At 36.7% G+C, this 24,949-nt stretch overlaps 2 protein-coding genes and 1 pseudogene across 2 annotated transcripts; 1 reads left to right on the top strand and 2 right to left on the bottom strand.

Moving 5' to 3' along the window:
• Positions 1–552: 552 nt before the first annotated feature.
• Positions 553–1,518, bottom strand: LOC129536376 (olfactory receptor 6C2-like). The gene has a single exon (XM_055395242.2). It carries the CDS (start codon positions 1,504–1,506, stop codon positions 553–555), a length of 954 nt encoding a protein of 317 aa, XP_055251217.2. The 5' UTR covers positions 1,507–1,518.
• A 13,314-nt stretch (positions 1,519–14,832) lies between these two features.
• On the bottom strand, positions 14,833–15,966 carry LOC129536557 (olfactory receptor 6C2-like; annotated as a pseudogene).
• A 7,351-nt stretch (positions 15,967–23,317) lies between these two features.
• Positions 23,318–24,295, top strand: LOC129536210 (olfactory receptor 6C2-like). The gene has a single exon (XM_055394961.2). The coding sequence runs from the start codon at positions 23,360–23,362 to the stop codon at positions 24,293–24,295; it is 936 nt and encodes a 311-aa protein (XP_055250936.2). The 5' UTR covers positions 23,318–23,359.
• The last annotated feature ends 654 nt before the right edge of the window (positions 24,296–24,949 follow it).

Consider the following 24,949-nt stretch of genomic DNA (forward strand, 5'->3'; position numbering starts at 1 on the left):
TGCTAGTCTAAGAAAATATAAGAAGCTACTTATTTCCATGTTTGATTTGCATTAACATTTTTTTCTTTTTCAATTGTGTTTGCTAGATTAGAGTAAAATCAGTCTTCCCTGGTGGCTCAGAGTTTAAAGCATCTGCCTGCAGTGTGGGAGACCTGGGTTTGATCCCTGGGTTGGGAAGATCCCCTGGAGAAGGAAATGGCAACCCACTTCAGTATTCTTGTCTGGAAAATCCCATGGACAGAGGAGCCTGGTGGGGTATACTCCATGGAGAAGCAAAGAGTCAGACAAGACTGAGCGACTTCACTTTCACTATATTCACTGGATAATTATTATTATGTCTTGTGATTAGGATCTTTTCTAGGAAGAAAAAAACTTTCTTAGGAAGAAAAAGATTTTGCTTTCAGGGGGATTAAAGGTGTGAACTCATGTGGTAGAGGGTGTTCATTCTGGGCACAAGAAATGTTTGAGAACATTAACTTGAATAGAGATCAGATCAAAAAGAGACAGACAGTTTGGCACTTAATGGTTTATGCTTTACTTTATACTTTATTTCTAGGCTTGAACAGTCTTTTGCTTCTTGGTCACCAGTGCTAGTTTTCTGAAAGAATCACTGAAGGCTTGTCTCACTTGTTTGTTTCTCAGAGTGTAAATAAATGGGTTCAACATGGGAGCAATAGATGTCATTAGCACTGTCACACTCTTGTTAATAGCCACTGATTCCTTTGCTGATGGTTTGACATAGACGAAGATACAGCTGCCATAGGTGATGGAAACAACCATCATGTGAGAAGAACAGGTAGAGAAAGCTCTTTTCCTTTGCTGGGCAGAGGGGAATCTTAGAATGGTTTTGATGATGTAAATGTAGGATAGAACAACACACACAAGGGTCAGAATGAAGGTCAGCACAGCAGAGACAATAACCAACTGCTCTACGAGCCATGTGTCTGAGCATGAAATCTTCAAGATAGGAGAGGCATCACAGAAAAAATAATCAATGACATTTGAGTCACAGAATTTTAAATTTAGGAACAGAATAAGTGGTGGTAATATGATCAACAAGCCAGATATCCAACAGCAGAGGACAAGCCTCTGGCAGACTCTGCTGTTCATGATGGTCACATAATGCAGGGGTTTGCAGATGGCTACATAACGGTCATAGGACATGGCGGCCAGGAGAAAAAACTCTGTTACTCCAAAGACATCTGTAAAAAACACTTGAATAATACAAATAGTATATGTAATTGACCTGTCGCCTGTTGTTATGTTGTACAAATATCTAGGGATACAAGCAGTTGTAAATGAAATTTCTAATAAAGCAAACTTTTGTAGGAAATAGTACATGGGTGTTTTAAGGTGAGGATCCACTAAAGTGAGGAATATGATGGTCAGATTCCCAGTTATACTCAACATGTATGTGATAAACAGAAACATAAAAATTGGAATCTGAAGCTGAGGGTCATCTGTCAGTCCCACCAGGATAAAGGTTGTGATTGTGTGGTTTTGCATCACTGGCTACTGAATTTTATTCATTTCATATAAAATTTAAAAATATTTTCTTTGATATTTTATTCAATAAAGTGGTATCGAAGCCAGATAGCAATATAGAATGACTACTAGATATTAATTCACTTGCAGTTTTTTCTTTAGAGTGGTAATTTATATTGCCAACTCTCTAGTGGACTTGGCTACTCAATTGTATATTTTATTAATATTTTATTGTTTTGGCAGTTTTGTGATAGATTTTAAGCTTATATTAAAAATATTGTTTTACTACCCCATTTTTATCTTTGATCTCAGATTTTTAATCTGTATCCCATACTGAATTTTCTCATGTAATTAGATTGAACCCACAATGTATTGTGACTGAATATACTTATGATTTCTTCTTACCACTAAGATTTTTTTCTCTATTTTAAAGGGAAATATTTAAATACAATTATTTGCTGCATATCTTTTCTTAAAGATTTGGTCATGATAACATGTACGTATGTAACTACTAATCTAGGCTCTATGGACAGGCTTTGTTGATCGATCTATGACTTGCATTTTACATTTTGCCACTGAGACCAAATGTGTGTTTATGTTATTTTGCTTTGTGTTTTAACATGCAACTTCCACATTGTTGGATAAATTGTCTGATCCTTATATTTCTCTGTTAGTATGCAATTTACACTCAGTGTCCAGATAGTTTACACTCAGAGAGAATTTTAACGCACAATTTATTTGCTACATGTGAAGAAATGTTTGACCCAATGATACACAACTGGAAAAAAGTCACATATTTTTCTTATGCTTTCAGTCCATTAAGTATGGAAAATAATCTAACACCTTGTGTCACTACTGCTAAGCTAAAAATTAAATTTAGTACTGAATGTACTCTCCATGTACCTGTCTTGACTTTCTCCATAAGTCTTAGAGGTAGTGGCAGCACCATGGCAATTAAAAGCAGACCTTCTGAGGCAACGATCTTCACCGTTCAACACTGGATTTCCAGCCTATGCCAGTATGAACTTGGGCAAGTGTTTAGACCTCTCAGGCTTCCAGTTTTCTAATCTATAAGATGGGAATAATAATAATCTTTACCATATATATTTAAAATGATTGGAAGAAACAATACCATTATAATAAAACCTGATGCATAGTCTGTGCTTCGTAATTGTCAACTATTATTTTCTGGATGCCTACAGATAATTGATGTGATTGTAAAACCCACAAATCCATGTTGGACTTTTATTCTGTGTAACTCATACTTTCTATTCCATGTTCTTTGTAATTAAAAGTAGAGATTCTATTTAGCGAGAAATTGGTGTTGGAGAAGACTCTTGAGAGTCCCTTGTACCGCAAGGAGATCCAACCAGTCCATTCTAAAGGAGATCAATCCTGGGTGTTCATTGGAAGGACTGATGCTAAAACTGAAACTGCAATACTTTGGCCACCTCATGCGATGAGTTGACTCACTGGAAAAGACTCTGATGCTGGGAAAGGTTGGGGGCGGGAGGAGAAGGGGACGACAGAGAATGGGATGGCTGGATGGCATCACCGACTCTGTGGACATGAGTTTGAGTGAACTCTGGGAGTTGGTGATGGACAGGGAGGCCTGGCGTGCTGTGATTCATGGGGTCACAGAGAGTCGGGCACGACTGAGCGACTGAACTGAACTGAACTGAACCATGGGATAGGTATTGAAAGTAAGCACTTCATAATGATTGTCTGTCTGAAAAAAATCCACTCCTCATCTTTCTCCTTCCACACTGATCTTTACTTCCCAGTCTCCCAATCAACCTGGCCTCAACTATTCATTTGTGATTTTCACTTAGAGTATCACTGCTACCAAAAAGTCTTCTAAAAATATTGTCTATATTAACTGGACCTTAGTTGTGCTCCCATAATAAGTAATTCTTACTTCTGTCTTAACATTTCCTCTGAGAAACTAAGTTTGTTAAAATCAGGACTCTTGTCTTTTTTTTTTTTTTTTTACTGAGATTACTACCAAAGTTTACACAATCTTAGGCTTAGTCAATAGTACGATATATTGTTGTATAAATATGTACTTATTCATTTGCCTATGTATTCAAACCCATCTTTTGTTTTGTTTGGCTTTTATCCTCATACTGCTTTGTTGCTGATCTTATTTTAATTTTATATATCTCTGTATTTAACATGGAGGATTTTTTTTTACATTTGAAGCAGTAGTTTTGCTAGTGAATACAGTCATGAATACCATGACAGTATCACCCTCTTTGTTTAAGTTATTGCTTTCCATGCTGGCCAAACTGTTAACCGGCATCTTGTTTTAACTGTCAAGCAGATGAATAGTTGTATCCTTCTGGGTGACTATTCTTCCTTTCATGGTGAATCTGTCAGTAAGATACTCAAATAGAAAGCCAAGAAATTTGCATATGAATACATAATTTTCACAAGCTATTCATCTTAAAATATAAATATTTTTACATCTCCAGAAGTTAAGTGCACTTCAGTTCGGTTCAGTTCAGTTCATTTCAGTCGCTCAGTCGTGTCCGACTCTTTGCGACCCCATAAATCACAGCACGCCAGGCCTCCCTGTCCATCACCACATCCCGGAGTTCACTCAAACTCATGTCCACAGAGTCGGTGATGCCATCCAGCCATCTCATTCTCTGTCGTCCCCTTCTCCTCCCACCCCCAATCCTTCCTAGCATCAGACTCTTTTCCAGTGAGTCAACTCGTCGCATGAGGTGGCCAAAGTATTGGAGTTTCAGCTTTAGCATCAGTCCTTCCAATGAACACCCAGGATTGATCTCCTTTAGAATGGACAGGTTGGATCTCCTTGCAGTCCAAGGGACTCTCAAGCGTCTTCTCCAGCACCACAGTTCAAAAGCATCAATTCTTCGGCGATCAGCTTTCTTCACAGACCAACTCTCACATCCATACATGACCACAGGAAAAACCATATCCTTGACTAGACGGACCTTTGTTGGCAAAGTAATGTCTCTGCTTTTTAATATGCTATCTAGGTTGGTCATAACTTACTTTTATTTAATTTTAGTTCACTATATTTATGTATCTCCAGTTTTAAAATCTCTCTTTATTTTTGGTAAAGTTTTACTATTTAAAAATCTCAACTATATTGAAATAGCTTTATGAATGCACCACTGTTTTATTTATTTTTTTAAAATTTATTTTAATTGGAAGCTAATTACTTTGTATATTGTGGTTGTTTTTGCCATACATTCACATGAATCAGCCATGGGTGTACATGTGTTCCCCATCCTGACCCTCCCTCCCACCTCCTTCCCCATCCCATCCCTCAGGGTCATCCCAATGCACCAGCCCTTATCACCCATTCTCATGTATCGAACCTGGACTGGCGATCTATTTCACATATGACAATATACATGTTTCAATGCTATTCTCTCAAATCATCTCACCCTTGCCTTCTCCCACAGAGTCCAAAAGTCTATTCTTTACGTCTGTGTCTCTTTTGCTGTCTCGCATACAGGGTCATCGTTACCATCTTTCTAAATTCCATATATATGCGTTAATATACTGTATTGGTGTTTTTCTTTCTGACTTACTTCGCTCTGTACAATAGGCTCCAGTTTCATCCACCTCATTAGAATTGATTCAAGTGCATTCTTTTTAATAGCTGAGTAATATTTCATTGTGTATATGTACTATAGCTTTCTTATCCATTTGTCTGCCGATGGACATCTAGGTGGCTTCCATGTCCTGGCTATTGTAAACAGATGCACCGTTATTTTAAATCAATTTCCAACACAATATTAGGTATCTTTGTTTTCTACAATTGATAAAATGTCTGCAAAAGGCATATTTTATAAACATTATTACTTGATTTCACAATAATTTCTGGAAATCTCAAGGAAAAAGAAGATATTTATTTAGAAATTTTGTACTCATTTACCAAAGTATCATCTATAAACTTTATCACTTTTTCCTTCAAATCACTGTGTGAATGTGTAATTGCACCCACACTGAAATTACTACAAATTATCATGTGCTTTTTTCTCAAGATTATTGACACTTGTATTTGATATAGTGTTACTGAGTCTTAACTCCCACAATTTACACCATGGAATATTCATTTGATCAGTCTGCATTTAAGGTTTTTAACCTTGTCTTTCACAGGTAGAGGTTTTTCTCCCTAAAATTTCCATTTATGTTTCTTCAATACATATTTCCTGAATATTTTAAAATCAAAGTTTAAGAAATTTCTAGTTCTTTATTAGGCTTAAGAGTTGTTCACTAGTTCTTCCTCAGCTCTCATGCTGATGTTTTACTAACATATTTCAAATATTTTTTGGTTTTGAACCACTATCTTCAGGATTTGAGTGTCTCATATAAATTAATAGAAAACAATTTGCTTTTCAATTTCCTGGTGAAATTCAATTAGGTATATTATTGGTTGTCATTTGTTCTCTTAAAATATTCACTTTATCCTGAAGTTAGGGCAGGATTATCTCTTACTGTATGACTGGTTATTACTGTTAAACCCAGAGGATTACTGTAACCATCATAGGACAGGAGAGATGCCAATGATTTTTTTGAAGAACTTTGACATTCCTAGGAACTAACTTTAAGGGCACACCAAAATAATTACAATAGATAATTTTAATTAAAGGGAAGGATACTCTTTTCAGTCTTCCTAATCTGTTATTCCTCCACCCAGTAACATCTAAAGCTTTACATGATAACATGCTCTTTTCTTCACCTTTGGTGGTAGCCCTTATTCCAAAACATTCTTCAATTATTGCAGTCATTAATAATGACAGTTTTTTAAGAGGCAAAGTTTAAGAAAACATTTTGCATTTTTCAAAGACTTTCATATTTTTAAAAGTGTCTAGATAACTAGTTTTGTCTATATTATTATGTAAGTTGTCATATTGGATGATTTTGAAATATATACATATATATATACATACATATATATATATATATACACTTTTTAATCTCTTTAAAAAAGGAAATGAGAATGTGGCAGAGATCACTTCTCACTACATATAAATTCACATCATCATTATGTAAACTATAAAAACCAGCATTGAAAAAACACAATGCAGGACTTCTTTGGTGGTCCGGTGGTAAAGAATCCACCTGCCAATGAAGGGGCACAGGTTCCAGCCATGGTCTGGGAAGATTCCATGTGCTGTGGAGCAACTAAGTCCACAACTACTGAGCCTGGACTCTAGAGTCCATGAGCCATAACTGCTGAGCCTGCGTGTTGCAGCTACTGAAGTCTATGTGCCCTTGAGTCCATGCTCAGCAACAAGAGAAGCCACCACAATGAGAAGCCTGCACATGGCAACTAGAGAGTAGCCCCCCACTCACCGCAACTGGAAAAAGCCCATGCACGGCAACAAAGACCCAGTAGAACAACAAATAAATAAATAAGGTGGAATATGTTTTAAAAATATATAGTGCAGAGATATTTGTGGATCTTCATATAATGATTCAGATATTGATTACATCTGATTTTGGTAAATCTCATGAAATCTGCTTCTCAGAGAAAAATCATCCGATAGATCTATTAAACATGAAAGTAAAAGAAATGGCCACTCTTCTTACTCCTCTGAGAGTTAGTAATAGCTTAAGCAGGTTCTCTAACAAAAAGAATCATAAAGCCTAATTTAATGAAGTGAATCTATTAGAAAAAATTTGTGAGAGACTTCATTTTCAGCTTATGACTTCACTTACCTGACTGGTGATATGGGAGGGTCACGGTAACTAAAACTGTGAGTCTTTTAATCTCCAATACACAGAAATTTTCAAACCGAGAACTTTGGTCACCTTTATACCTAGCAAATATTTCTAGCTCTGTCTTGACTGAAAGTAAAATATTGTTCAACTATTTCCCCCTCTTGCTCTGAAATCATTGATATTATGACTTCTCTGGTTAGGGTAAGAAGCTTTTACACTATTAAGATTTATATTTGATTTATTTGCTAAACCTCCAAGTAAATAATAAACAACTGGGCCCTTGGTGACCCAGATTCCAACATCACTAATGAGTCTCCTTTGTAATGAACTTGGGCAAAAGTCCTGAGAGATGCAATAGGTGGGCAGTGTCCTTAGAGACACAAAGATGCAACAATAGCAACAGGCACAGGTGAAGACAAAACAGTAAAAAATCAGAAGGGCGAGAAGTAGTTTGCTTTTTCTGCATTTCTTCCTTATCACATGAAAGATCACAACTTTATCCCACTTGCTACTTTTGTCTCAATCATTAAGCAAGATAACAAATTTGGAAAACACTAGAAAACTCAAAGCAAATGATAACTCTCTTTAATATTCTAAAAATATATTGTAAATTAATTAGCCTCCAATTAAAATAAATAAATTAAAAAAATAAAAAAAATATTTTTTTAATCTCCTCTTTGAGCATTCCTAAGATGTGCTATATGGGTTCATACAAAGAGTTTTCTTTTAATTCAAATAAACATATGCTTTATTTTCACAATAAATTTGTGGAGTAAATTTGGAGCAAACCTGTGTACTTAAAAAGAAAAAACAAACTGCAGTATATGCACTTGTAATTTCTTGAGCTGTGGGTTGTAAATGGTCACTTTTCTTTCATCTTATATACTAGAGGGATGGAGAGAGAACAAACGAGAGAGAGCATATGAGTCAAATATGAAAGCAAATAGTGAGAGAGTAGATTTAAACATGATTTTAGTGGTACTTACAGAAAATGCAAATGTATTAAACATTGCTAAATTAAACAGAAATCAAGCCCAATCATACACTTTTAAAAAGACATTCATAATAGCTATTTTCTGTTTATAAGACTATATAAATACACGCATTGGTAAGAAAAGGAGGAGGCAAATAGATTCAAGAGATTAGTTTTGGTAGACAGTATGCCTGAAGAACTATGGCGGAAGGTTCATAATATTGTTCAGGAGGTGGTGACCAAACCCATCTCCAAGAAAAAGAAATATGAGAAGGCAGAGTGGTTGTCTGAGGAGGCTTACAAACAGTTGAGAAAAAAAGAGAAAGTGAAGTGAGTGAAAGGGGAAGATATACCCAACTGAATGCATAGTTCCAAAGAATAGCAGGGAGAGATAAGAAAGCATTCTTAATTGAACTGTGCAAAGCGAGAGAGGAAAATAATAGAGTGAGAAAGACTAGAGATCTCTCCAAGAAAATTGAAGATACAAAGGGAACATTTCTTGCAAAGATGGGCACAATAAAAGACAGAAACGGTATGGACCTAACAGAAGCAGAAGATATTAAGAAAAGGTGGCAAGCATATACAGAAGAACTATACAAAAAAGGTTTTAATAGCCCAGATAACCACGATGATGTGATCACCCAACTAGAGCCAGACATACTGGAGTGGGAAGTCAAGTGGGCTTTAGGAAGAATTACCATGAACAAAGCTAAGGGAGATGATGGAATTTCAGCTGAGCTATTTCAATTCTAAAAGATGATGCTGTGAAAGTGATGAATTCAGTATGCCAGCAAATTTGGAAAACTCAGCAGTGGCCACAGGACTGGAAAAGGTCAGTTTTCATTCTGATACCAAAGAAGGGCAGTGCCAAAGAATGATCAAACTAGTGCACAATTGCACACATTTCACATGCTAGCAAGGTAATGGTCAAATCTTTCAAGCTAGGCTTCAACAGTATGTGAATCGAGAACTTCCAGATGTTGCATGCTGGATTTAGAAAAGGCAGAGGAACCAGAGATCAAATTACCAACATCAGTTGGATCACAGAGGAAGCAAAGTAATTAAAAAAAAAAACTTCTTCATTGACTATGCTAAAGCCATTGACTGTGTATGTATGTGTGTTAGTTGCTTAGTCGTGTCTGACTCTTTGCAACTCCATAGACCATAGCCCACCAAGCCCCTTCGTCCATGGGATTCTCCAGGCAAGAACACTGGAGTGGGTTGCCATTTCCTTCTCTAAAAGGAAATATAGAAAGAAAGTGAAGTCGCTCAGTTGTGTCTGACTCTTTGCGACCCCATGGACTGTAGCCCACCAGGCTCCTCCATCCACGGAATTCTCCAGGCAAGAGTACTGGAGTGGATTGCCATTTCCTTCTCCACATTGACTGTGTGGATCACAACAAACCATAAAATTCTTTAAGAGAAGAGAATACCAGACCACCTTACCTGACTACTGAGAAACCTGTATTCAGGTCAAGAAGCAACATTTAAAACTGGTTGTGGAACAAAGGACAGGTTCCAAATTGGGAAAGAATTGCATCAATGCTATATATTGTTACCTTGTTTATTTAACTTATATGCAGAGTGCGTGCATTGTATCTGACTCTTTGAAACCCCATGGACTGTAGCCTGCCAGACTTCTCTGTCCATGGAATTCTCCAGGCAAGAATACTGGAGTGGGTTGCCATGCCTTCCTTCAGGGGATTTTTCTGACCCAGGGACTGAACCCATGTCTCCTACGGCTCCTGCATTGTAGGTGGATTCTTTACCATTGAGCCACCAGGGAAGCCCTCACATGCAGAGTACATCATGTGAAATGTCTGGCTGGATGGAGCTCAAACTGAAATCAAGATTGCCGGGAGAAATATAAATAACTTCAGATATGCAGATGATACCACCATAATGGCAGAAAGTGAAGAAGAACTTAAGAGCCTTTTGATGAAGGTGAAAGAGGAGAGTGAAAAAGTTGGCTTAAAACTCAACGTTCAAAAAATTAAGATCATCGTATCTGGTCCCACCACTTTATGGAAAATAGATGGGGAAAAATGGAAACAGTGACAGATTTTATTTTCTTGGGCTCCAAAATCACTGCAGATGGTGACTGCAACCATGAAATTAAAAGACAAGTGATCCTTGGAAGAAAAGCTATGAGAAACCTAGACCATGTATTAAAAAGCAGAGGGATCAATTGCTGACATATGTCCGTATATTCAAAGCTATGATTTTTCCCATAGTCATGTACAGATGTGAGAGCTGGACCATAAAGAAGGCTGAACAGTGAAGAATTGATGCTTTTGAACTGTGCTGCTGGAGAAGACTCTTGTGAGTCCCTTGGACAGCAAGGAGACCAAACCAGTCAATCCTAAAGGAAATCAATCCTGAATATTCCTTGGAATGACTGATGCTGAACCTGAAGATCCAATGCTTTGGCCACCTGATGTGAAGAGTTGACTCATTGGAAAAGACCCTGATGCTGGCAAGATTGAAGGTGGGAGGAGAAGAGGCAACAGAGGATGAGATGTTTGGATGGCATCACTGACTCAGTTGACACGAGTTTGAGCAAACTTCAGGAGATGGTGAAGGACAGGGAAGCCAGCTTGCTGCAGTCTATGGGATCACAAAGAATCTGACATGACTGAAAGACCAAACAACGACAACAAGCAGAATGAAGGATACAGACAACATGACCATGTCATTAGATGCAGAAAATGCTTTTGACAAATTGAAACCACTTCATGATTAAAATTAATCAACAAACTGGCTACAGAAGAAAGGTATGCTTATGTCAGCTAGTTTGATTGAGAATGACAGAAATGGCACCTGCCAGTGATGGCTAGCTGTGTGGTGAGGAGTAAAGCAGTGACGTCTGCCAGCACTTCGTACTGGAGAAATTTCCTGCAGATCCCTGCCCATCTGGTACCTGCCCTAAAATTAGTCAGTGGATCTCTTTGTCCTGTCACCCAAGTTCTTGTTAAGCTGCTAACTCTGCACTAGGACTTAGAGTGAGTTTGCGCAAGACCCTTCAAGAGTGGAGTCTCAGTTTTCCATAGCCCTCTGGCTCTCCCTAACATAAATCCTGTTATGAAACTTCCAAAGCTGGAAGTTTCAAAGTTCCTTTTCCTGGTGCAGGTCCCCAGGGCTGGGGAGTTTGATAAGGGGAGCTTCAGACTCCTTGCTCCTTAGTGAGTAGTTGTATCCATCCTCCTTGTGGGTCTCCATGTCATGGGTGTGGGATCTGACCGGACTGCATTTCTGTCTCTCTCACCAATCTTGATGTGGCCTTTCAAAAATATTCTTTATTGTAGAAAATCTGTTCTGCTAGTCTTAGTCATTCTCAGGGGCAATTGTTCTGTATACAGCTGTAGTTTTGAAATGTCCATGAGATAAAGGAAACTCGGGATCTTCCTGGACTGTCACCTTAATCTGTAATCACATCCATCTGATTATTTTTTTCATGTAAGAGTTTGGGATTTTCCTTAATAAATAATTCTTTTTTCAAGGGCTGTGAGATTTTTTTCATTTAATATATTTGAAGGCAATGTTTTCAGTTTAATTTGTTTACTGCTTTTATATACATGAATTTTTTATACAGTTTTTATCATTATGGCAGAGTTTAAAGAGCAAGATAAAAAAAAGTTTTAGTGACATTGCTGCTATAGAAGAGAAAGCTTAGTTCAAAACAGCGGGTTGAATAGATAATTTCTTCAGACCTGGTTTATATGTTTGTGTGATTTTGATTGGGGTGGGGGAGAAGAAATGGCCTTTAGTGGAAATGAAATGTAAATTGAGACCTATGTGAAAACTAGAAGTATAATGGAAAGATGAGGGAAAAAACATTTATTTTTTTCAGAAGCAACAGAAAATGCAAAATCATAGAGATAACAAGAGAAAGTCCAAAGGATGGCCATGAGACCTTCTTCTTAGAAGGGTTGCAGAAAACTTAATATGAAAGGTTATATAGTAGTTTTATGAACTGTTTGAGAGAAATTGACATTTTGCCATCTTCTAATCTATAAGCAGCAGCAGCAGCAGCAATCTATAAGCTGTTGATTTCATGAAAAAAATTGCCTATTATTTTTTAACTTTTCATTCAGATTACTTTTAAATTATTTTAGACTTCCATGTATATTGCTGGTTTGGTTTCCTTGATTTTTCTTAAAAATTTTTGTTTTAATGATATATAAAAAATTATTGCTTAATGTGTGTACATTTAGAGTTTGAATGTCATATTTTATTTTGGCAATTGAGCAATTTTGAAAATAGTAATAGATTCTTTAATTCCTCAACTGCAATTAATATTTTGACATTGTATAATAAGCTCCAGTTTCATCCACCTCATTAGAACTGATTCAAATGTATTCTTTTTAATTGCTGAATAATACTCCATTGTGTATATGTACCACAACTTTCTTATCCATTCATCTGCAGATGGACATCTAGGTTTCTTCCATATCCTGGCTATTATAAACAGTGCTGCAATGAACATTGGAGTACATGGGTCTCTTTCAATTCTGGTTTCCTTGGTGTGTATGCCCAGGAGTGCGATTGCTGGGTCGTATGGCAGTTCTATTTCCAGCCTATTATACAGAGTGAAGTAAGCCAGAAAGAAAAACACCAATACAGTACACTAGGTTGGGGGCGGGAGGAGAAGGGGACGACCGAGAATGAGATGGCTGGATGGCATCACTGACTTTGTGGACATGAGTTTGAGTGAACTCTGGGAGTTGGTGATGGACAGGGAGGCCTGACGTGCTGTGATTCATGGGGTCGCGGAGAGTCAGACAGGACTGAGCGACTGAACTGAACTGAACTGAATGGCTAGCCACTCCAGTACTCTTGCCTAGAAAATCCCATGGATGGAGGAGCCTGGTAGGCTGCAGTCCGTGGGGTCGCTAAGGGTCGGACACGACTGAGCGACTTCATTTTCACACATTGGAGAAGGAAATGGCAACCCACTCCCGTGTTCTTGCCTGGAGAATCCCAGGGACGGGGGAGCCTGGTGGGTTTCAGTCTATGGGGTCACACAGAGTCGGACACGACTGAAGTGACTTAGCAGCAGTGGCAGCAGCAGCAGCAACGCAAATATATGGAATTTATAAAGATGATAACAATAACCCTGTATACCATACAGCAAAAGAGACACAAATGTATAGAACGTTTTTTGGACTCTGTGGGAGAGGGTGAGGGTGGGATGATTTGGGAGAATGGCATTGAAACATGTATATTATCATATGTGAAACGAATCACCAGTCCAGGTTCAATGTATGATACAGGATTCTCGGGGCTGGTGTACTGGGATGGCCAGAGGGATGGGATGGGGTGGGAGGGGGGTTCAATATGTGTACATGTACACACGTACACCCGGGGCAGATTCATGTTAATGTATGGCAAAACCAATGCAATAATGTGAAGTAATTAGCCTCCAATTAAAATAAAAAAAAAAAAACTAAAAAAAAAAAAATTTTGACATTGTACTTAAAATAATTGTATATGTATTTAGAAAAGAGATTTTCCTTACATTTATTCAAGATACTATTTATTCTGTATAATCTGTAAATTTAAAAATTTTTAATTTCAACATTGTGTGTGCTCATTTATTTTTGAATAAACTGCAGGATCCTAGATATCATATTCTGCTGCTATTTAAAATGGCACTTATTTGTACATGTATTGATTTTAGTTTTCTTTACTTTTCAATAGAATCATGTTCAGTTCAGTTCAGTCACTCAGTCGTGTCCGACTCTGCGACCCCATGAACCACAGCACGCCAGGCCTCCCTGTCCATCACCAACTCCCGGAGTTCACTCAAACTCATGTCCATCGAGTCGGTGATGCCATCCAGCCATCTCATTCTCTGTCGTCCCCTTCTCCTCCCACCCCAATCCCTCCCAGCATCAGACTCTTTTCCAGTGAGTCAACTCGTCGCATGAGGTGGCCAAAGTATTGCAGTTTCAGCTTTAGCATCAGTCCTTCCAATGAACACCCAGGATTGATCTCCTTTAGAATGGACTGGTTGGATCTCCTTGCAGTCCAAGGGACTCTCAAGAGTCTTCTCCAGCACCACAGTTCAAAGGCATCAATTCTTCAGCGATCAGCTTTCTTCACAGTCCAACTCTCACATCCATACATGACCACTGGAAAAACCATATGTGATTTAAAACTGTTTTAGTATTATAGGATGATTGGTGAGGTAAACATGTTTAAGGATATTACCAATTTAAAAGAAGTCTGAATGATGAACTGTCAAGAGATAAACACTAAAAAAATTTTAATCAGTTAAAAATGTCAGCAACATTTATATTGGAAGATATGAAGAGCACCTTAAATCATTTTTTGCAAGTCCAATAAAATATAATTTCCCTATTTGATTTGCATTCAATTTTTTTCTTCCCTTCAATTGTGCTCGCTGCATTAGAGTAGAATCAGGCTTATTTTTACTAGATAATTATTATCATGTCTTCTGATTGAGTTTTTTTTCTAGGAAGACTTGTTTGCAGAGGAAATAAAGGAGAGAACTCATGCAGTAGACAGTGTTCTTTCTGGGTGTAAGAAAAGTTTGAGAAAATTGACCTGAATAGAGATCAGATCAAAAAGAGACAGACAGATTTGGGGACTTAATGGCTTATGCTTGATTTGGTATTTTATTACTGGACATAAGCACTCTTTTACTTCTTGGACACCAGTGTGAGTTTTTTGAAATAAATCACTGTCTCACTTGTTTGTTTCTCAGAGTGTAAATGAATGGGTTCAACATGGGAGCAATAAATGTCATTAGCACAGTCACACCCTTGTTAATAGCCACTGATTCCTTTGCTGAAGGTTTGACGTAGATGAAAATACAGCTTCCATAGGTGATGGAAACCACAATCATATGAGAAAAACAGGTAGAAAAAAGCTCTTTTTCTTTGCTGAACAGAAGGGAGTCTTAAAATGGTTTTGATGATGTAAATTCAGGATAGAACAACACATACAAGGGTCAGAATGAAGATCAACACAGCAGAGAAAATAACCAACTGTTCTATGAACCATGTGTCTGAGCATGAAATCTTCAAGATAGGAGATGCATCACAGAAAAAATAATCAATGTCATTTGAGTCACAGGATTTTAAATTTAGGAACAGAATAAGTGGTGGTAGTATGATCAACAAGCCAGACAGCCAACAGCAGAGGACAAGCCTCTGGCAGACTCTGCTGTTCATAATGGTCACATAATGCAGGGGTTTGCAGATGGCTACATAACGGTCATAGGACATGGCGGCCAGGAGAAAAAACTCTGTTACTCCAAAGACATCTGTAAAAAACACTTGAATAATACAAATAATATATGTAATTGACCTGTCACCTGTTGCTATGTTGTACAAATATCTAGGGATATAAACAGTTGTAAATGAAATTTCTATTAAAGCAAACTTTTGTAGGAAATAGTACATGGGTGTTTTAAGGTGAAAGTGAAGTTGCTCAGTCATGTCTGACTCTTTGTAACCCCATAGACTGGAGCCTACCAGGCTCCTCCGTCCATGGAATTTTCTTTGCAAGAGTACTGGAGTGGGTTGCCATATCCTTCTCCAAGAGATCTTCCCAACCCAGGGATCAAACCCAGGTCTCCTGCATTGCAGGCAGACAGACACTTTATCATCTGAGCCAAGGTGTGGATCCACTAAAGTGAGGAATATGCTGGTCAGATTCCCAGTTATACTCAACATGTATGTGAGAGATAGAAACATGATAATTGGAATCTTAAGTTGATGGTTATCCATCAGTGCCAACAGAATGAAAGTTGTGATTGTGTGGTTTTTCATCACTGACTACTGAAATCTATTCTATTCATATAAAATTTGAAAATATTTTATCTGATGCTTATTTGAATAAAGTGGTATTAAAGTCAGACAGCAATAAAGAATGACTACTAGAGAGAGATGTAGATTCTCCATCTATGTTTTAATATTTTTCTCTTCTAAAAACTGAATTACCAGACACGATGGCCATGAAATGGTGTCACATGGTCAGATATGTGGCTATGAAGGGACCCTGCTGACTGGAAGTTGGTACTTGCCAGCTGCCTCTACAAAGATTACATCATGACCATTGCAAGCTGCTGACCTTCAACACTCCCTGAAAGAAGTTCAGGGTGAAAATCAGGAATGAGGCACTCTGTGCTCTGAAAAAAACAAAAAACTGGCAGAACAGGCCTTCAGATAGTTAGATGTTTTCAGAAAAAGGTTTTACGAGTTCCAATTCTTGCATCTTCTCATACCTAGAAAAACACTGACGTCATTAATGGTGAAATCTGCTTTGGCTATTAAAAAAATTTTTTTTTTTACAATTAAAAGTCAAAATAGAGTAGCTATAGTTCAGACATCCTGGGAAATAAGTATTTCCCAGATATCCTGAAAAATGATATTATGGGTGTGATTTCAGATTAGACGCTGTGACCTAATGTAGAACTTAATGCTCCTGTAAATGCATTGGAAGGACTGATGCTGAAGCTGAAACTGCAATACTTTGGCCACCTCATGCGACGAGTTGACTCACTGGAAAAGACTCTGATGCTAGGAAAGGTTGGGGGCGGGAGGAGAAGGGGACGACAGAGAATGAGATGGCTGGATGGCATCACTGACTCTGTGGACATGAGTTTGAGTGAACTCTGGGAGTTGGTGATGGACAGGGAGGCCTGGCGTGCTGTGATTCATGGGGTCGCGGAGAGTCAGACATGACTGAGCGACTGAAATGAACTGAACTGAACTGAATGCATTTTTGCTTCTGTACTTTGCTCGCTGCTCGTAAAACCAAAGTTACTCCATTTTAAGATAAGTTTGTTTTTAAGTAAAGATTCCTAAAATTGTTTTTTAAAAAAAAATAAACAAATTGGTATTGCCAATACTCTGGTGGCTAGGTTATTCAATTGTTTATTTTATTGTTTTGACAGTTTTGTGATAGAAATTAAACATATCTTAAAAATTATCTATAATCCCATTTTCATATTTTATTTCATATTTTTAATCTATACCCAAGACAGAATTTTCTCATGTAATTAGATTTGATCCACCATGTTGTGATTTAACACACTTATGATTTTTCTTACAGCTAAAATTCCTTTCTAATTTGAAGATGAATTAAATATAATCATTTGCTTCATGTCTTTTCTAGAAGATCTGGTCATGATAGACTGTAAATATGTAACAACTAGGGCCCTACACACAGGTTCTGCCAATATATCTGTGACTTGTGTTTTACAGTTTTCCACTAAGACCAAACGTATTTATGTTCCTTTAGTTTGTTTTTTAACATGCAGCTTCCACATTGTTGGATGACTGCTCTAACTCTCCTTATGTTTCTCTGCTAGTGTACAATTTACACTCAGTATCCACTGGATACACAATTCAGAGAAAATTTTAATGCACAGTTTATTTGCTACATGTGAAGAAGTGTTTGGTCCAATGATATATAACTGGGAAAAACCCCCACATATTTCTCTAACTCTTTCAGTCCGTTAAGTGTGGTAATGCTCTAACACCTTGTTATCACAGTCTCTAAGTTCAAAATCAAATTTAATACTAAATGTACTCTCCATGCACCTGTCTTGAGTGTCTCCATAAGTCTTAGGGGTAGTGGCAGCTGTCTGGCGATAAGAGCAGATATGAGGCGAGATTTTCATCATTCAACACCTGGCTTTCCAACCTTTGTTGGCATAAACTTGGGATGTGTCTTGAACTCTCAGGCCTTCAGTTGTTTATTCTTTGCAATTGGAATGATAATAATCTCTACCATATATTTTAAAAATGACCAGAAGAAGTAATACATTTATAATAAAATGTGATGTATGGGCTGTGCTTCAGCTGTTATGTATCAGCTGTTATTTTCTGAACTCCTACAGATAATTGATGTGATATAAAACTCACAAATCCATTGTGGGATTTTGCTCTGTGTAACTCATATCTTCTTTCTATTCCTTATTCCTTATAATCAAGAGAAGAGATTCTGTTTAGTGAGAAATTACCATGGGATAGGTATTGCAAGTAAGTGCTTCACAATGATTATATGTTTAAAAAAAATCTCTCCTTTTATCTCTTTCCTTCTACACTGATCCTACTTCCCAGTGTCCCAAACAACATGGCCTCAACTATTCACTTGTGATTTTCACTTTGCGTATCATTTCTACTGAAAAGTCTTCTAGTCTATGACTATACCCCCCTGAATGTACCTATCTTGTCTGAAAAGTCTTCTAAAACTATTGCCCATGTTTACTGGACCTTATTTGTGCTCCCATAACCTGCAGGTCAGGAAGCAACAGTCAGAACTGGACATGGAACAACTGACTGGTTCCAAATAGGAAAAGGAGTACGTCAAGGTTGTATATTGTCACTCTGCTTATTTAACTCATATGCAGAGTACATCATGAGGAACGCTGGGCTGGAAGAAGCACAAGCTGGAATCAAGATTGCCGGGAGAAATGTCAATAACCTCAGATATGCAGATGACACCACCCTTATGGCAGAAAGTGAAGAGGAACTCAAAAGCCTCTTGAGGAAAGTGAAAGGGGAGAGTGAAAAGGTTGGCTTGAAGCTCAACATTCAGAAAACGAAGATCATGGCATCTGGTCCCATCACTTCATGGGAAATAGATGGGGAAACAGTGGAAACAGTGTCAGACTTTATTTTTTTGGGCTCCAAAATCACTGCAGATGGAGACTGCAGCCATGAAATTAAAAGACGCTTACTCCTTGGAAGGAAAGTTATGACCAACCTAGACAGCATATTAAAAAGCAGAGACATTACTTTGCCAACCAAGGTCTGTCTAGTTAAGGTTATGGTTTTTCCAGTGGTCATGTATGGGTGTGAGAGTTGGACTGTGAAGAAAGCTGATCGCTGAAAAATTGATGCTTTTAAACTGTGGTGCTGGAAAAGACTCTTGAGAGTCCCTTGGACTGCAAGGAGATCCAACCAGTCCATTCTAAAGGAGATCAATCCTGGGTGTTCATTGGAAGGACTGATGCTAAAGCTGAAACTCCAATACTTTGGCCATCTCATGCGACGAGTTGACTCACTGGAAAAGAGTCTGATGCTGAGAGGGATTGGGGTGGGAGGAGACGGGGACGACAGAGAATGAGATGGCTGGATGGCATCACCGACTTGATGGACATGAGTTTGAGTGAACTCTGGGAGTTGGTGATGGACAGGGAGGCCTGGCGTGCTGTGATTCATGGGGTCGCAAAGAGTCGGACACGACTGGGCGACTGAACTGAACAAATAATTGCTACTTCTGTCTTAATGTTTCTTCAGAGAAATTAAGTCTGTTAAATTAATCAGGGACTGTTGTCCTTTTTACTAGCTTAACTACCCAAACTAACACAATTCTAGACTTATAGTCAATGCTAAGATATATTGTTGTATAAACATATACTTATTTGCTTATATAATACATTCAAACCTATATTCTCTCCTATTTGGATTTTATCTTGAAACTGTTTTGTCACTGAGTTTGATTGTTTCAATTTTATATGTCCTTGTATTTAAAATGGAATTTTTTCTTTTTTACATTTGAAACAGTAGTTTTGCTAGTGAATAAAATTATGCATACCATGAAATTATCACCCTCTTTGTTTATGTTATTACCCTCCAATCTGGCCAAATTCTTAACTAACACCTCTTCATTGTTTTAGCTGTCAAGCAGTTGAATAGTGGTATCATTTTTTTTTTGCTTTTGGGTTGAATCTGATAGTAAGACACTTAAGCTGAAGGTCAAATTTGTACAGATTAATACACAATTTTCACAAGCTGTTCACCTTAAAATAAATAATAAATATTTTTACACCTCTAAAAGATAAGTACAGAATTTATATCTATTTAATTTCAAGTCACTGTATTTGTATAACTACAGTCTTTAAATCTGTTTTTATTTTTGATCTTATTACTTAAAAATCTCACCTATATTGAAATAGCTTTATGAATGCACCACAATTTTAAACCAGTTTCCAGCAAACTTTTATGTATCTTTGTTTTGTATAATTGATAAAATGTCGGCAAAGGCATCTTTTTAAAGAAAATATTGCCATGATTTCATAATAATTCTTAAAAATAACATTTAAAGAAAAAGGAGATATTAATTTAGAACTTTTATGTGTATTTACCAAGTTATCATCTATAAACTATTTATCATTTTTATTTCAACTCACTGTGTGACTATGGAATTGTATCTATTCTGAAATTACCACAAAGTATCATGTGCCTTTTTTTCAAGATTATTGATGCTTGTATTTGATACAGGTTTTGGTGTCATTAGGTCTTAACTCATGCAGTTACACCATGGAATATTCATTTGTTCAGTCTACATTTAAAGCTTTCATCCTTTCTTTCACAGATTAAGAGTTTTCTTCCCTCTGAAATTTCTATATCTTCAATGCATATTTGAGTAATATTTTAAACCCAGAGTTTAAGAACTTTGTAATTCTTGATTTAGTATAGTAGTTGTTCAATAGTTCTTTCTTAGCTATCACACCAATGCTTGACTAATATACTCAAATATTTTTTAAGTTTAAACTAGTGATTCCAGGGTTTGGACATCTCATCAAAATGAATAGAAAGCAATTTGACATCTAAAACTTCACATGATAAAGAACTCTTTCCTGTACCCTTGGGCAGTAACCCTGATTCCAAAACATTCTTCATTATTGCAGTCATTAATAGTGAAATATTTTGAGAGGCAAAGTTCAAGAAAATACTTTGCATCTTTCAAAGACATTCATATTTTTTAAAAGTGCAAAGATAACTAGTTTTGTCAATATTATGATCTAAATTTTCATATTGGGTGATTATACCATAGATACACATTTTTCTCTTTAAAAAGAAAAGTGAGAGTATAGCAGAGATAATTTTTCACCACATACAAATTCACATTAAGTTTATGTAAGCTATAAAAATCAGCATTCAAATATACAATGCAGAAAGGTCTACGAACCTTCATATAATAATTAAAACATTAGTTATATCTGATTTTGGTAGAAAATCAGATATATATATTATATAATATATATTTATACATTTGCCCAAATTTATGTCCACTGAATCTGGGAAGCCATCCAACCATCTCACCCTCTGTTGCCCATTCAATCAGTAGTAACCAGAAATTCTCATGCTTCTAACACTATTTGCATTATATTCATTTTCAAGTTGTTGCTATAAGAATGATTAACTGCAAGAATGTAAGTATTACAAATTCTGCATTTCAGTTACATTTTTTGGGACTTGGGTAATATTTGCCTCTAGTAAGTTAATCTTTCCTAATCGTACAAAATTTATCAGTGGAAATTCTAATGTGGGTATCAATTAAACATCATTTTCAGAGCACTTTAATCTTGGATAGTATATAGCTATTGGTAAGATTATTTTGAGCTACAAATAAATAAGAGATCACTAAAAATGACATAATTTGTATATAACAAATTAATACACGTAGAAACTAAAAACTGAAAACAAGGGGCTGAGTATGCGCTTGTCCCACAAAATTCAAGACTGGGGACAGAGATGTAAGTGGAAAACATTGGTCTGGTTTTTAAAAAATAGGAGAAGAGTGTGAAAAATCAAGTTTCATTTGGATATTTTATATTTGCAGTACATTTGGGTATGTAACTGAAGATCAATCATTTTGGAGGTTAGAAGTTCAAGAAAATACCCCAAAAGAGTATATATGTTAAGTAAACCTTTGGGTAAAACCTTGCAATGAGTAGTAAGTAAATCAAAGAGATCTAATGTATGTATAGATAGTAATATTATATTATAATTATGTAAGGTGATAAGTATCCACTACATGAGCAATCATGTTGCAGTTATAAATGTATCAAAGTAACACCCTATACACTTTAAATTTACACACTATTACATGTCAAGTTTATTAAATTAAAAAAATTCAGGAAAATGGTAAGTAAACGCAAAGAACTCTCAACATAGAGTTCAGGGGGGAAAAAAAAGAAGTGTCTAGATATTAGAAAGCCAAAAGATGACAGGAAAACATGTGATATTAAAGTAAGTTATGAGAGAATTCTATGACTATTGTATGGTTAAAACTAGACATTTCCTATGAAGTTTCCTGAACTCTAATAGCCAAAAGAAGGTGTTTGATGAACTTTGGCATAAACTGTTTCATTAGAAAATGTGATTACAATGTATTGATGATTGAATGTATGGTCTGTCTGTAAAAAGAAAATCATTGTGGACCAGGTCATTGAAATAGTTAAAATTTGTTTATTACTCATTATCAGCCAGGCACTTTTTATAAGTACTCTAAATATTAACTTATCTAATTTTTCAACATTACACATATATATGTGAAGGATAATAATATTATTTCCACTTTGTAAATGGCATAACTGAGTCACAGTGAAAGCAAACCAATCTTGAAGAATATGTTTAAGAATTTAACCTGAATTTTTTGTAGTTAGTAACATTAATAATAATATTTTGGAATGTGTCTCAACCTTAACTAAACAGATTGAAAACTAAGAAAAATTGCAATGATTTTTTACATCCCTATATATTTATACCCAACACATATTGTTATTCTACACCATGTATTTGTCATCAAAATATTGCTTGTCTTCTGTACCACAGTAGAAAATTAGTGTAATTTTAAACAGAAAATTATGAGATAGATTCAGGGGCATAGGTGAGTAAGAAAGAAGTTGTTTAAAGGCAACATAGACTTTTAAAATTGCAATCCTAGAGCTCAGCATCTTCAGTATCAGACATGGAATGCATTTAGTGAGACAAACTATTTGTGATCAACTGTGTCAATAACAAAATTTTAAAGGAAGCACACGAAGGTAAAAATGAAAGTTTGGTATTCAGTTTTAGGATTCAGTCTGTGAGCAAGAAAGAACTCTTACTCTCTCAAAACATTAGCAGCTAAATCCAATATAAAGGAAAATCAAATCCAAGATATAGATAAAATAGAAAGTGGAAACAAAACATAAAATGTAATGAGAAATAAGCACCAATAATATTTCTTAGTATGATATAGATAAAGCAATTCTGACAGTTGTGGAACCTAGGATACCAGTGTACTGAAAATATTTGTGAACAAAATTTTTTAATGCCTGTGGGTTTGTTTGCATAGTTTTGCCTCTATTAATAACCACTCTATGCATATCAAATATTTCTGAATTGTAAATGCAGATTGAATAGAAGTCAAGATTCAGTGATGAGAAACCACACAGTAACAACTTTTATCCTGCTGGGATTGACTGATGACCCACAACTGAAGATTGTGATTTTCATCTTTTTATTTCTCACCTACATGTTGAGTGTAACTGGGAACCTGACAATAATCTCCCTCACCTTCATAGACTCTCACCTGAAAACTGCCATGTACTTTTTCCTACAAAATTTCTCCTTCTTAGAAATCTCATTTACATCTGCTTGTATTCCCAGATATTTGTATAACATATCAACAGGCAACAAAACAATAGCATATAATAACTGTATCAGTCAAATATTTTTTGCTGATCTTTTTGGTGTAACTGAGTTTTTTCTCCTGGCTACCATGTCCTATGATAGATACGTAGCCATCTGCAAACCCCTGCATTATGTGACTATCATGAACAACATGGTCTGTAGAAGACTCATCCTTTGTTGCTGGATGGCTGGCTTGTTGATCATAATCCCTCCACTTACCCTGGGCCTGCATCTGGAATTCTGTGACTCCAACGTTATTGACCATTTTTTCTGTGATGCAGTCCCCCTTCTAAAAATCTCATGCTCAGAAACGTGGCTTATAGAGCAAATGATCATAGTCTGTGCAGTGTTGACCTTTATCATGACCCTCATGTGTGTTGTTCTATCATATATATACATCATCAAGACCATTTTACAATTCCCTTCTGCCCAGCAAAGGAAAAAGGCATTTTCCACATGTTCTTCCCATTCGATTGTGGTCTCCATCACCTATGGAAGCTGTATTTTCATGTATGTTAAGCCTTCAGCAAAGGAATCAGCAGGTATTAATAAGGGTGTGGCAATGCTCACTACTTCAATTGCTCCTATGCTGAACCCCTTCATTTACACCTTGAGAAACAAGCAAGTTAAACAAGCCTTTGGTGATGCAATCAAAAGAATTGTATTATTCTCAAAGATCTAATGGAATTTGCTAATGTAAAGGAATCAATTTTTCATAAAAAGATCATTTGTTCCTAAGTATGTATCTTTAAGCTTTCGAGTCATTTCCGGAAACCGTTTCAGTCAGCTCTCTTAAAAAGACAGTAAGAAGAATGACATTACACCTAACAAGACTTTACCAAAGGGCTAACAATGAAATGAAAGAAGGAAAACGTACAAGTTCATTGTACATTTTGAACAGGGTAATTGTGTAATTGCTTTTTCCTTTTTTAGATTTCAAGAGTGTTTTTTGATGTCAGGCACCATTTCAAGTATTAGAAACAGAATGCTGCTGCTGCTGCTGCTGCTAAGTCACTTCAGTCGTGTCCGACTCTGTGTGACCCCATAGACGGAAACCCACCAGGCTCCCCCGTCCCTGGGATTCTCCAGGCAAGAACACTGGAGTGGGTTGCCGTTTCCTTCTCCAATGTGTGAAAGTGAAAAGTGAAAGTGAAGTCGCTCAGTCGTGTCCGACCCTTAGCGACCCCACGGACTGCAGCCTACCAGGCTCCTCCATCCATGGGATTTTCTAGGCGATAGTACTGGAGTGGCTTGCCATTGCCTTCTCCGGAGAAACAGAATAGAAAACCTAAAAATGTATTGCCTTTACATTTCTTATAGTTAAGAAGGGATATGT

The sequence above is a fragment of the Moschus berezovskii genome, chromosome 6, assembly GCF_049115385.1.
Source record: "Moschus berezovskii isolate FMDL1 chromosome 6, NW_MosBer_1.0, whole genome shotgun sequence".
Taxonomy (NCBI): Eukaryota; Metazoa; Chordata; class Mammalia; order Artiodactyla; family Moschidae; genus Moschus; species Moschus berezovskii.

Excerpts from the sequence above, each read along its gene's own strand:
- LOC129536376 (XM_055395242.2), bottom strand. The coding sequence starts at position 1,506 with ATGCAAAACCACACAATCACAACCTTTATCCTGGTGGGACTGACAGAT.
- LOC129536210 (XM_055394961.2), top strand. The coding sequence starts at position 23,360 with ATGAGAAACCACACAGTAACAACTTTTATCCTGCTGGGATTGACTGAT.